We start from the raw sequence: 15,086 nt of genomic DNA, 5'->3' as shown, positions 1-15,086 counted from the left end.
CACAATTTCAAAGAAAAATACTAGGTGGAAGGGATGACTTCACAAAGCATGCGCAGTAGAAAACACAGTTGCGTCACTTCTCTAAGTTGACTGCAGTGCAGTTGACCATAATCTCAGCTCTCAACAATAATTTCTAGTTATCACAGAGAGAATGCTACAAAATATATTTGGATCTGTTTTATTTACATACCTGCATGCATTAAAAGAGAAATGGCATCATTTTATTGTAATTTCTGGCTCGCATTCGAAGAGAAATGGCATAATTTCATTGCAATTTCCGGCTCGCATTCAGAGTGAAATGGCAGTGTGCTGTAGCACATTGTTGTTGTTGTGGTCTTCAGTTCTGAGACTGGTTTGATGCAGCTCTCCATGCTACTCTATCCTGTGCAAGCTTCTTCATCTCCCAGTACCTACTGCAACCTACATCCTTCTGAATCTGCTTAGTGTATTGATCTCCTGGTCTCCCTCTACGATTTTTACCCTCCACGCTGCCCTCCAATGCTAAATTTGTGATCTCTTGATACCTTAAAACATGTCCTACCAACCGATCCCATCTTCTAGTCAAGTTGTGCCACAAACTTCTCTTCTCCCCAATCCTATTCAATACCTCCTCATTAGTTGTGTGATCTACCCACCTTATCTTCAGCATTCTTCTGTAGCACCACATTTCGAAAGCTTCTATTCTCTTCTTGTCCAAACTGGTTATCGTCCATGTTTCACTTCCATACATGGCTACACTCCATACAAATACTTTCAGAAACAACTTCCTGACACTTAAATCTATACTCGATGTTAACAAATTTCTCTTCTTCAGAAACAATTTCCTTCCCATTGCCAGTCTACATTTTATATCCTCTCTACTTCGACCATCATCAGTTATTTTACTCCCTAAATAGCAAAACTCCTTTACTATTTTAAGTGTCTCATTTCCTAATCTAATCCCCTCAGCATCACCCGATTTAATTTGACTGCATTCCATTATCCTCGTTTTGCTTTTGTTGATGTTCATCTTATATCCTCCTTTCAAGACACTGTCCATTCCGTTCAACTGCTCTTCCAAGTCCTTTGCTGTCTCTGACAGAATTACAATGTCATCGGCGAACCTCAAAGTTTTTACTTCTTCTCCGTGAATTTTAATACCTACTCCGAATTTTTCTTTTGTTTCCTTTACTGCTTGCTCAATATACAGATTGAATAACATCGGGGAGAGGCTACAACCCTGTCTCACTACTTTCCCAACCACTGCTTCCCTTTCATGCCCCTCGACTCTTATAACTGCCATCTGGTTTCTGTACAAATAGTAAATAGCCTTTCGCTCCCTGTATTTTACCCCTGCCACCTTCAGAATTTGAAAGAGAGTATTCCAGTTAACGTTGTCAAAAGCTTTCTCTAAATCTACAAATGCTAAAAACGTAGGTTTGCCTTTTCTTAATCTTTCTTCTAAGATAAGTCGTAAGGTTAGTATTGCCTTGTACAGTAAAGCTGCATGTCCTCGGGAAAAATTACGGCTGTAGTTTCCCCTTGCTTTCAGCCGTTCGCAGTACCAGCACAGCAAGGCCATTTTGGTTAATGTTACAAGGCCAGATCAGTCAATCATCGAGACTGTTGCCCCTGCAACTACTGAAAAGGCTGCTGCCCCTCTTCAGGAACCACATGTTTGTCTGGCCTCTCAACAGATACCCCTCCGTTGTGGTTGCACCTACGGTACGGCCATCTGTATCGCTGAGGCACGCACATTAGCACGTGATAACTGGCTATCATTGTGACCTAGTCATCATCTTCTAGTACTGTGACCTGCATTGTTTTACATACTCACTGCCTGCACTCCAGGCGGTCTGGTCTTCAGAGTATCATGAAAGAATAATGGGATCAACAGTTGACAAGTTTGAGAAAGGTGAGGAGGATTACACGCAAAGTGGTCACAATTCGTATTCTGAACAAGAACACCATGGTGAGTCACTCTTCACTTGTGATATTTTTGTTGGGAGGAGTAAAAGATGTAAGCTGAATAAAATACATGCTAATGTGACCACAAAAACATAAAGAAAGAATATTGTAAAAATATTTCCTGGGTCTAAACGAGTTGCCAGAGGGGCCATAAGTAAAACAAAAGCTTTATGGACAATACTTAGCCGGGAAATGATTGACAAAATAGTAAGATACACGAACGTATAGATTCAGTCTAAGAAAAAAAGTGCACAGTATTCCAGAGGGAGGGATGCTAAAGAAACTACAAGGTGTGAATTAACAGCATTGTTGGGATTGCTGTATCTTGTTGTGACTAATCATTCTTTAACTAAACTAAAATCAAACTGTGATTTGGCTCATACATGTTTACCTCAGTAACATAAAGACAGCTATTCTTTACTTGTGTACAAAGTATACCACATGCTCCCATAATCCTCCTGGCCTCAACCTTCATTAGTCTTTGTCCTTACCGTCTAGCCCCCTCATTGTTCCCATTCCAGCACTACACAGTATCTCTCCTTTCCGCTACCCCCCCCCCCCAAAACCACCCCGCCCATCCTCCATCTAACCTCCCGACTGCACGTAGTTGCCCTACCCCCTCTCCACCTCGCCCCTCTGTGCTTTCGCAAGCAACACTTTATCGTCCCCCACCCCCACCCCCACCCCCACCCCCACCCCTACCCCTACCCCTACCCCTACCCCTACCCTGCTCGCGCACTATATAGTGAGTAGCAGCCATCCTTTTAATAATATTGTTACACACCCACTCATGTTATATAAAATGGTGTGCCCTCTTGAGGGTTAATAAATGGGAATTCTTGCAATGTCTTACTGTTTAGCTTGCAGTTGTGTTTACCTATGATTAACACAGGTAATATTAAGGTAAAGCTTATCAAAGTCAGTGCTGCAAGCACTGGAAGTGCTAAAACTTCTTTACAACAGCGAATTTAGAACATGTGCTGTTGTTTACAAGATCACAATATTCTCAAGTTACTGAAAGACTCAATATATCATATCAAACTTGACAACCAATACAGTTTAGTTTTTTTATTTGAATGATGTGTAATGCCGATATTCTGAAACTTTAGGTGAATAAAGCATTGTATCAGGATAGGTGATTAGTTTAAAAAGAAATTGGCATGCAACATAAGACAAAAATGTGGAACATTTCTCTCACCAAAGAGGCTTAGGAGATACCGGGACATTTTGTTGAAAATTGGGATTGTCCCAGAAAAAATAGGATTAGTCAGAACCCTGGTATTGCATCATGTGATCATACATTTCTCCAAACTCAAACTAATCTTCCCCAAAGTTGACTCCTACCTGTTTTTATATTCTTCTGTAAATAATTTGTGTCAGTATTTAGCAAGCATGAATTATTAATTGGATATTTCGGTAATATTCACATCTGCCAGCACCTGCCTTTTTTGAAACTGGAATTATTACATTCTTCTTGAAGTCTGAGGATATTTTGCCTGTCTTGTATATTTTCCACACCAGGTGCATTTTTTACCAGGTGCATTTTTTTTAAAAAAAAAAAAAACTTAGTAACTCTGAGGAAATGTCATCTATTCCAAGGGTCTTGTTTAAACCTTTAGCTATTCAGTGCCCTGTTAAATTCTTTTCACAGTATCTCCTGTGCCATGTCATCTTAAACTTACTCCTCCCTTTCTCTAAATTCTCTTAAAGTTCATTTCCCTTGTAATAGCACCTCTAATATTCCTTTCACTTTCAACTTTTCCTTCTTTGCTTTGTGCTGGCTTGCTAAGTTGCTTCTTTCTTCTCCAAAGGTCTCTTTAATTTTCCTACAAGCAGCATCCATCTTTTCCCTATTCATGAATGCCTCTTGCTTGCTGTATCTGTTGCATTTTTACAGTTCCTCCATTCACCAGTTCCACCATTCATCAATTGAATTGTCTCATTTGTTATCCAAGGCTTTCTGCGGACCTTGTCTTTTTGCTCATCTGATTCTCTGCTGCATTCATTACTTCATTCATTAGAGCTACACATTTGTCTTCTATTGCATTTCGTTCTCATTTTGTTGCCTAATGCTTCCTTTGAAATGCTCGACAACCTGTGGCTCTTTAAATTTATCCAAGTCCCATCTCCTCAATTTTTATAGTTTAGTAAGTTTTAATCTGCAGTTTACAACCAATAAATTATATTCAGAGTCCACAGCTGCACCTGGAAATGTTTTGCTGTTTAAATCTGGTTTCAAAATCTCTGTCTTACCAATACATAATCAATCTGAAACCTTTCAGTGTCTCAAAGGTCTCTTCCATGTGTACAGCCTTCTTCCATAATTATTGAACTAAGTATTTGCAATGAAAAAATTGTGCTCTGTGCAAAATTCTACAATGTTGCTTCCCCTTTCAGTCTTTTTCTCCCAATTCGTGTATTCATATTGCTTTTGTGACAGCCACGAATACCTCTCTTGTGCCATTCTCTTGATTTCAGAGTAGAACTTGTACCAAATGTCCTCATTTATTTGCTGGATATATTCCAATCTCTGTCTTACTCTTCAGATTTTATCCTCTGCAGCTGCCTTGAGTAACATGGAGGTTATTTCCTGATGTCTTAATATATGTCATTCTTGTTAATGTTTTCCCAGTGTTCCTCTCATCTCCAATTCTGGGGACAATCTCCTCACTCCTTATCCTAATTGTACCAGTCCAACTATTTTTGACATCTTTCTATACCACTGCATTTCAAACTCTTCTATTCCCTGCTTTTCTGATTTTCGCACAGCCTATTATTCACTTCCTTACAATGCTGTGTTCCAAACATACATTCTCAGAAATTGAGTATGCTGTCTGAAACCTAGGAATACTCTCTTTGCCTAGCTAGTCTGCTCTTTATGTCATCCTTGCTTCATCTGTCTTGTGTTACTTTGTATTTAAGGTGGGAGAATAACTTCACTTCGTCTACTTCATGACCTCCAGTTTTGATGTTAAGTTTATTGCTAGTCTCATTTCCACTACCCATCTTCACTTTTGTCATTCTTCGATTCACTCTGTCTGTAATGTGTGCTCATTAGGGTATTTTTCATTCATTAGGTCTTGCAATGCTCCCCCACTTTCACTGAGGATGGCAGTGTCATCAGCAAATCTTATTACAAATATCCTTTCACTCTGATTTTCAATCCAACTCCTGAACCTTTTCTTCCCACACCCAACCCCCAATCTTGGCGCCATCAATGTGTAGATTGAACAGTATGGCTAAAGGCGGCATGCTTGTCTCACACCCGTTATAATCTGGTCGCTTCATTGTTTGTCATTGATTCTTATTTTTCCCACTTAGTTCTTGTATGTTTTGTGTATTAACTCTCTCATCATACATTGTTTCAATCTCTTAATCAGCTGCAGAGCTAGTCAACATATAAACATGTACTATTATGGTTGGTGTTTGCTTACTCTTCACCTTGGCTGTGATAATACATTCTCTATGTTGTTTGTAGTAACAGCCTTTGCCACAGTGGATACATCAGCTCCCATCAGATCACCGAAGTTAAGCACTGTTGGGTGTGGTCGGCACTTGGATGGGTGACCATCCAGGCTGCCATGCACTGTTGCCATTTCTCGTGGTGCACTCAGCCTCGTGATGCCAATTGAGGGACTACTTGACCAAATAGTAGCGGCTCCACTCAAAGAAAACCATCATAACATCCGGGAGAGCGGTGTGCTGACCACACTCCCCCCATATCCGCATCCTTGGCTGAGGATGACATGACGGTATGATGGTCCCGATGGGCCACTTGTGGACTGAAGACGGAGTGCTTTATGTTGTTTGTAATAGCTTACCCGAATTTCACTTTTCTTATTGATCATTTGATCTACTCCAGCATTACACCTATATGATTTTATCCTTTCAACCATGTACTTACCTGACCAGACGTCCTGTTCTTCCTGCTACAAGTAACTAATTCCCGTTATGTTTAAGTTCAACCTGCCCATTTCCTTTTTAAATTCTCTAATCAGGAAGTCCTTTCTGAAGGTATTTGTATGAAATGTAGCCATGTATGGGAGTGAAACATGGGCGATAAATAGTTTAGACAAGAAGAGAAAAGAAGCTTTCAAAATGTGGTGCTAGAGAAGAATGCTGAAGATTAGCTGGATAGATCGCGTAACTAATGAGGAGGGAGGTACTGAATAGAGTTAGGGAGCAGAGGAATTTGTGACTTAACTTGACTAGAAGAAGTGTTTGGTTGGTTCTGAGGCATCTAGGGATCACCAATTTAGTACTTGAGGGAAGCATGGAGGGTAAAAATCATAGAGAGAGACCAAGATATGAATACACAAAGCAAGTTCAGAAGGATGTAGGTTGCTGTAGTTATTTGGAGATGATGAAGCTTGCAAAGGATAGGGTAGCATGGAGAGCTGCGTCAAACCAGTCTCTGGACTGAAGGCCACAACAGCAACAACAATCTACTACCAGATTAAGGGAATTAAATTCCACAGTTTTGTTTTTCATGAGAAGGACATCCTTCTGACAAGTTGCACCTGGAGATCCGAATGGGGGACAGAATGTTTTATCCAAGAGGATGTCACAGTAGAGCTGCATGCCCTCAGAAAAAAATTATGGCTGTAGTTTCTTCATGCTTTCAGCCATTTGCAATACTAGCGTAGCAAACCCTTATTGGCCAAATGTTACAAGGCCTGTTCAGTGAAACATCCAGACTGTTGCCCAGCCAACAATTGAAAAGGCTGCTGCCCCTCTTCGGGAACCACAAGACTGTCTGGTCTCCACAAACTCCCTCCATTGCACCAAGGGTATGGCAATCAGTATTGTTTAGGTACCCAAGTGACCCTGCTGCATCAAGGTCCAGGGCCCACAGGAGGATGAGGAGGGGGAGAGGGGGGTTACGCAAGATACCAGACTGCAGATGTCAATCGCATGCAGTTCCCTTCCCAATGTTTGCCCAAAAACTATTTGAAATGGATCTACATTCATTCACAGCAGCTGTTCTTGTCAGATTTGAAACCAACTATCACTGATAAGCATGACACCCATCTCTGGTCTCTTGTCATTTAGAATCTCCTAACAATTTCAGTTCTTAAGACATGTTACATTTGTGCAAGTGGTGCGCCATTCCTTATAGACATGTTGCACAGTTAGCTTGATACACCAAATATTCAGATAACTTCATTTACAGCGTGGCCATGGGAACATCCAAACACGGTAGCTCTCATCTCCCATTCTGCCACGCCTGCATGTCAACCCATCTTACTGCGCTAATTCCATAAAATGAATGCAATATAAACATCACTTCATTGCCATGTTGTATGATAGTGGTAGAAGGTCAGAGTATCTTTTGGTATCAGTTTAATATCATCTGCACTGCTCCAAAGTGACAAGTGTACACCCTTAAGTGATTAGTATTATATCTGGAGAGCTTTGTTGTATTCTATTCATTCCACATCAAAGTGAGACAGTCATACTAAGGGTCCATCGAATATGTATAAAATAAAAATGAAGTAGTACATTTGGGGGAAGTTGGTTAAAAAGCTCTGAAAGGTCTGCTCATATTTCTGTACTTTTTCCTATCCGTAATTCAAAAAAGTCACTAATTTTTCCGTCTTCCATTGGTTTTGGTCCATAAATACCAAAATTTAATCTTCCTAATGAAGAGAAATAGTTTTAACCTCCCTCGTTTTCATTATATGCAGTATGTGTTGTCACTTAATTTTTTTGTCTACTAGGCTGATTCTCCCTTGAGAAAATTCTCCATACATCATATGTGGACAATGAAATAAATAGAAGGGAAACATATTACATACATTCTGTAAAATTTTTGCTTATTGAATCTGATGATTATTTGCTTTTGTTTCATATTTGAATTTTTTATCTTCATATTGATGTTACTTAGATCAGTTTTTCTACTTTTCAGAAAAAGGGAATGTGCCTAAAAATAAACCTGCAGCGCAGGAAGCTGCTAGTTCCAGCACATTTATGAGGGATGTCTACAAGCAATCTCAAGCTCCTAAGAAACAAGCTCATACAACAGTAAATAGCCCAAGTACATCTGTTGGATCTAGAAGTTCCAGTTCAGATTCCAGAGAATCTAAGAGGAATGTCCAACAGAAGACATCCACAGAAAAATTGAAAGAACGTTTTTCGGAAGCATCCTCTTCAAGTAATTATTCAAATAACCAAGCAACACATGATAAAGGTGCTGAGAGACTGAGTAAGGAATCCCGCTTGGAGATGAAAAGGAAGATCAGGGAACAGTGGGACAACATCTCGTCAGTGGTGCCTGTCAGTGACAATGTATTGGAGAAGCTAGCAGCTGGTGCGCCGTACAATTTTTTCCTTACAACAGTGCTCGATTCTAGGCCAACTCATTCAGAGATGACATCGATTACATTTGCTGATTTACTACATCCTTCGCTTGGTGAATTGAAAGCATCATTGCAAGTGAATTTTATGGTTGAACTGGAATGGCTGTTGGAGCAGTACGACTCCCATGGCTACAAGTTAGTTTCAGACATGTTTATACGCATTAATCAAATTCTACATATATAGTAGTAAGACCTCATCAAAACATGTATTTGCAAATAAGGATAATTCATCTTAAATACTCATACATGTGGTGGAGAAGCAGTAGTCAGGAAAGAAAAGTTTAAGATTCAGGATTGCAGGCTATAAATGAGAAATAGAGAAAAATTGTGGTAATGACAAGGAGGGAAGGGCAGGTTGCAGAAGTTAAGTTGATGTTAGATTTGTGGAAGTTCCTGTACTTGAAGTTCTGAGTTACCAATGTCTAGTAAAAGCACCCAAATTACTCAGTGACACAGGCAGAATGTTGATAGTTGTTTTGTTGAAGAGAATACCTTGTGACAAGTTACTGTGTTTTACCTGTACGTTTAATCCCCACTGGCAGCCTTGTATACATCATGTCAACATGTGAAGCTTAGCAGCAGTTGCATGCCAGCTAATGTATGATGTGCATTGCTTACCAGTGGCTCACCCTTTAAATTCAGTAGGGCTTACCAGTAAAGTGCTTGTCAGTGTGTAAAGACAATTCAGGACCTTTAATGTAATAGCCACACTCAGTTTCCAGGAGAAAGATGAATTTAATCAAAGTGTGCTAAAGAATATCACTGTTAAGAAAACAGAGAAAGGTAGATAACTAATTTACATCAGGTGGAGCCTGATGATGAGACCTGCAGTTGATTCCGTGAATACAAATGGAAAGAAGGTATCAAAATTCCATGTGAATCCTGCACGCAAATTGACAGATGAAAGATATGAGTTCAGGATGTGAAGGAGGGACAGAAAGAGTGTTACACTTTCAAATGCAGGAGACATTGGTAGAGAGTAAGATGCACCCAGAAATAGATATTTTTCAAGTTTAGTTGCATGGAACGGTCTTTAAGTGACAAGTAGGTGCAGCAGAAAAAGATATAGCATTGAATTCTTTAAAGTGCAGAAGCATGATTGCTACATCAAACTAGGTTTAATATCTTGTGGTGAGCTTATCATGGGTGTGAGAGAGGGGAACACTGTACAGCTGTCAATCTGAAGTCCCGTTACGGCAAGGTTATATAAAGCGAGCAACTGTGCTAAGCTCTTCACAGACCAACACACAACAGCCTGAAGCCAAATTATAGATTCATCATTTAAAGCTGGTTGTTGAAACTTTGTGAGTATTCTCTGCCGGGTTAGTTTGTGTCTATTAAGTGTCTGCCAGTTCAGTTTCTTCAGCATATCTGTGACACTCTCCAATGGATCAAACAAATCTATGACCATCCATGATGCTCTCCCCCTCTGTATGCATTCAATACCCCCAGTTATTCCTATTTGATGTGGATCCCACACACATCAGCAGTATTGTAAAAGGAGTTGGGCGAGTGGTTTCTAAGCAGTCTCCTTCTCCTTCACATTTCCGTAGTATTCTACCAATGTATGGAAGTTTGCCACCTGCTTTACTTAGGACTGAACTTATGTGATTGTTCCATTTCATATTCCTTCAAAGTGTTACACCCAGATATTTGTATGAGTTGATTGATTCTGTGGTGACTCATTGCTACTGTAGTCATAGGATACTACAATTTTTTTTCATTTTGTGAAGCATACAAATTTGTATTGCTGAACGGTTGAAGCAAATTACAATCTTTGCAACACTTTGAAACCTTGTCGAGATTGGCTGAATATTTGTGCAACTTTTTGAGACAGTAAATCATTATAGATAACTGCATCATCTGTTAGAAGTCTGATGTTACTATTAACATTGTCTTCAAAGTCATTAATACACAGCATGGAGAGCAGGGGTCCCACCACACTTCTCTGGGGCACACCCAAAGTTACTTCTACATCTGTCAATGACTCTTCATCCAAGATAACATGCTCCATCCTCCCTACCAAGAAATCATCATTCCAGCCTCAAATTTCACTCAATACCCCATGCAATCAAACTGTTGATATTAAGCATAAGTGTGGTACTGAGTCACATGTTTTCAGAAATGGAGAAATACTGCGTCTACCTGACTATCTTGATCTGTGGCTCTGAGAATGTCATTTGAGGAAAGTGCAACTTGGATTTCACACAGTCGATGTTTTCAGAATCGGCACTGCTTGGCGTGGAAAAGGTCATTCAGTTCACGATACCTCATTACGTTTGAGATCAGAATATGTTAGCTTGTACAACAGTTGCATGTCAAGGATATGTGAGAGTAGTTTTGTGGGTGACTTTTGTTTCCCCTCTTGTAGACTGGTTGACCAGTGCGTTCTTCCAACTACGGGGTATATTTTTTGTTTGCGGGATCTGTGGTAGATTGGGATTTAAAGAGGGCCTAACCCAGCTGTAACTTTGGTGTAGAACCTGAGCTTTATTCAGTTTTAACAATTTCAGCTGTTCCTAAACACCACTGACGTTAATATCCATATCACTCATCTTTGCAGAGGTGTGAGAATTAAATTAGGGCAATACCACTGGATTTTCATTTGTAAAGAAACATTTAAAAACTGAATAAGGTTTTTCCTCTTTGTATTTACTACCCTCAATTTCAGTCTCTGCTTCGTCCATAAGTGCCGGGACACTATCTTTTTTACTACTAACAACCTTTATATATAACCAGAATTTTAGTTTTGTGAGAGATCCTGTGATAAAATTCCACTACAATAGTCTTTGAAGGACTCATGCATTTCCTTCTTGACAGCCAAATGCATTTCATTCATGATGCCTGTATGTATATAAACCCTGTGCTTTGTTTTACACCTGTTATCCAGTAGAAGTTTCTTTACAGTGACTGTATGCCATCGAGTCTCCTCACTATCAATAACTGTTCTACTAAATACATATCTACCAAGTACATTATCAACTATTCCTCTAAACCTGAGCCTCATTTCTTATGCTCCTCTCCAGAGCTAATGTTTTGTGTTCCTTATTGAGATACAATACTACTAAATCACCTATGGCACTGTTGTGATCTAGCATGACAGGTACCATTTGAGCACCTTAGCCATTACACAGTTTATGCTGACGTTATCAGAATTACTGTCCAGCAGGAGTTCGAATTATTTCATTTCCACATTGCTATCTGAAAAGGGTACCAAATTCCTAATACCTTCAGTTAGCACCAAATACGCTGAAAAGTGCACATAAGCTGTTGTGTCTAGACAAGACAGCCTAGACACAGTGAGAGGAAGCCGAAAGGCACGCGCTTAAACTCACGCAGGCTGGCGTGAGATCTGAAACAGGACATGTAATGAATGCTATAAAGAAAAGTACGTAGCTTCTGGAATACTTAACTTTAATCCACATTTGTAGAACATCGCTCTTGATGATACATTAATAGAATCTCAATATCAATTGAATATGGCGCCTTGCTAGGTCGTAGCAAATGTAGCTGAAGGCTATGCTAACTATCGTCTTGACAAATGAGAGCGTATTGGTCAGTGAACTGTAGCTAGCTACGTCGGCTGTACAACTGGGGCGAGTGCCAGGACGTCTCTCTGGACCTGCCGTGTGGTGGTGCTCGGTCTGCAATTACTGACAGTGGCGACACGCGGGTCCGACGTATACTAATGGACCGCGGCCGATTTAAAGGCTACCACCTAGCAAGTGTGGTGTCTGGCGGTGACACCACATAAGCCTCTCCTTACTTATTGTCTGCCTTAAGTGTTTGAGGTCCACAGTCAGCCCAGAGAAATGGTATTTATCCAGCTTGCACTAAAAGTCACTGACTGCTTCAATAACATTTTTAAATTACACAAACTGTGGTTCCACATGGTGCCCGTTTCAATATAACCGAGGTAGTTGACATATTGGGGGATATCTTGATTTAATTGCCCCAGATGCCTTTTAAATATGGTCAAAATGCATGTGACCACAAAATGCAAACAATTGAATGTAGAAATAATGCTTATTTTGTTTCCTTGTCAAGTGTCAATTGTAAATATGTGTCCACCAAACCGACCCACCAGCTGGAAGAGATCAGCAGTATAAACTGCATGTTTTGTAGCTTGCCTAACTTCGCCTTAATTGCTGTACACATGATACTGGTTCCACACTGCAAAAATGTGCTCGCACTGACAGCTTCAGAGGGTTGCAGGTCACAAAATATTTAGCACCAAGAATGTGCTTATAGGTTACACAAGAAAGTCTCTAAACTGTCAAATGGGATGTTATATCACATTACGTTAATGCAGTCCGTATCTGGAAAACGAGCATTAAAGAGGTGGCCTATGCTGTAAACCTTTGTTGGTACTGGCAAAGCTACAACAAGAAATGATAGTGCTCTACAGCACAGCTGAATTGCCATAGGACATCACTCACTGCTATGTTCTCTGGAGCAGTGGAGGACCAATGATGTATAGGACAGCATTAATTAATGATGGAATGGCGTGTCAACTTATAACTCTAAGCCCTCTCCATTAGCATGGAGGGTGAGTATTAGCCTTGTCATAGTTCTGCCCGTTGACTCAAATACTGGCATTATGCTGTGCGCTGATTGAAATCAGTGCCTATAAAACAAGGTAAACAGTTACCATGTGCTTGGCTTTGTTGCAGGTGAAATACATTCCATCACAGTGTTGGTATCACTTATGGCTTTAAAGGTGATGAGTCTGGCCAAAATTCCTGTAATTCATTGCATACTGTGTACTTCGATGAATGCCTGTTACCAGCTTAGTCGAGGGGCACCACCTTAAGTTTTTTACCACACCAGTAGTGTGTGAGCATTAGTGATCTACATTCCTAATGTCGTTTTGTCATTGGCGACTACCATGCTAGGGAAGCTATTCTGCTGACGACTACTTTTCTAAATACTGTCATCTAATGTTACCTGGTATGAGTGATTCCAAATAGACCAATCATGAGCCCAGCATTTAAAAATTCATTGTCAAGTGAGGCCTTGTAACTCAGCTTCCCAGACCACATGGGATTAGACTACTTTTTGTGCCATTAACTGAGCTGGAATTGAGTGGCTGCAACATAAGTTTGGTGTGTAAACCGGATAGTCTACAAATATCAGTGAATGACAAGGTTTTGGCGGCTTTAACTTTGCATTAACTTGTACATAACAATACTGGGAGACAACAACAATGCCCTCTGCCAATAGGGTCTTCAATGCCTGTTTCTGGACAATACACAAAAGAACTTTCCAACTCTTCCTCAGCTTGTCGAAACTTGCAGACAGGGGGAGATGGATCTTATGCTGCCACCAGTTGCTACTACCAGGAGTATAACGGACTCTGCTAACAGTTGCTGCAGTTGACACTTTTCCTGCGGTTGTTTCTGTTCTTTTAGTTAAAATTTCTGCTGCACAGTTATTTCCTCTTAATATTAGTTTTGACACCGTGTTATTTGCTGCTGGTGTTGTTGATTCTGCTGTTTGTGCTCCAGAAATTTAAGTAACACTTCCTCCATAATGAAATAGTTTACAATGCATATGTGATTGAGTATTCATTGCCAGTGTAGTATCCCGCAGGATATCTTGGTTATCAGTTCATTATGCGAAGCACTGAAGAAAGCAGTATTGGCTGTATTTAGTCAGAAGTGCTTTGGTGAAACGTGCTGCACTGTCATTGTCACTGTCACATTGTAGACAGCACAAGGAAAGTCCCTGTTGCCATCTTGTTGTGCTCTGTTGCCTTTGATACACTATCCTGAGGAACTTTCCTAATTAATTCCTGTGTTCCTTTCCTCTTTTGCCAGATGAATGAACCTCTGCTCCCAAAAGTTTGTGACTTTGGACTAGCTGTGTATACCTGTATTTGCAAATGTTGGTAAGTAGAATTTTCTCTCTCAAACTTGTTGTTGTTGTTGTTGTTGTTGTTGTTGTTGTCTTCAGTCCTGGTTTGATGCAGCTCTCCATGCTACTCTATCCTGTGCAAGCTTCTTCATCTCCCAGTATCTACTGCAGCCTATATCCTTCTGAATCTGCTTAGTGTATTCATCTCTTGGTCTCCCTCTATGATTTTTACCCTCCACGCTGCCCTCCAGTGCTAAATTTGTGATCCCTTGATGCCTCAAAACATGTCCTACCAACCGATCCCTTCTTATAGTCAAGTTGTGCCACAAACTTCTCTTCTCCCCCATCCTATTCAATACCTCCTCATTAGTTACGTGATCTACCAACCTTATCTTCAGCATTCTTCTGTAGCACCACATTTCGAAAGCTTCTATTCTCTTCTTGTCCACACTAGTTATCATCCATATTTCACTTCCATACATGGCTACACTCCATACAAATACTTTCAGAAACGACTTCCTGACACTTAAATCTATACTCGATGTTAACAAATTTCTCTTCTTCAGAAACGCTTTCCTTGCCATTGCCAGTCTACATTTTATATCCTCTCTACTTCGACCATCATCAGTTATTTTACACCCTAAATAGCAAAACTCCTTTACTACTTTGTCTCATTTCCTAATATAATTTCCTCAGCATCACCCGATTTAATTTGACTACATTCCATTATCCTTGTTTTGCTTTTGTTGATGTTCATCTTATATCCTCCTTTCAAGACACTGTCCATTCCGTTCAACTGCTCTTCCAAGTCCTTTGCTGTCTCTGACAGAATTACAATGTCATCGGTGAACCTCAAAGTTTTTATTTCTTCTCCAAGGATTTTAATACCAACTCCGAATTTTTATTTTGTTTCATTTACTGCTT

General features: G+C 40.1%; 1 protein-coding gene across 2 annotated transcripts in view; it reads left to right on the top strand.

Annotated features, from left to right (window-relative positions):
- Window positions 1-15,086, top strand: part of LOC126252861 (probable tyrosyl-DNA phosphodiesterase) — a 132,238-nt gene that overhangs the window by 29,648 nt on the left and 87,504 nt on the right. For both annotated transcript variants that reach the window (XM_049953816.1, XM_049953814.1), the window contains exon 4: window positions 7,856-8,441. In XM_049953816.1, the coding sequence (XP_049809773.1) occupies window positions 7,856-8,441 (586 nt within the window). The remainder of the gene's footprint in view (window positions 1-7,855; window positions 8,442-15,086) is intronic.

Source organism: Schistocerca nitens, chromosome 4 (assembly GCF_023898315.1).
Source record: "Schistocerca nitens isolate TAMUIC-IGC-003100 chromosome 4, iqSchNite1.1, whole genome shotgun sequence".
Classification (NCBI taxonomy): Eukaryota; Metazoa; Arthropoda; class Insecta; order Orthoptera; family Acrididae; genus Schistocerca; species Schistocerca nitens.
Note: the sequence above shows the minus strand (reverse complement) of the source record. Positions and strands in the feature narration are given on the sequence as shown.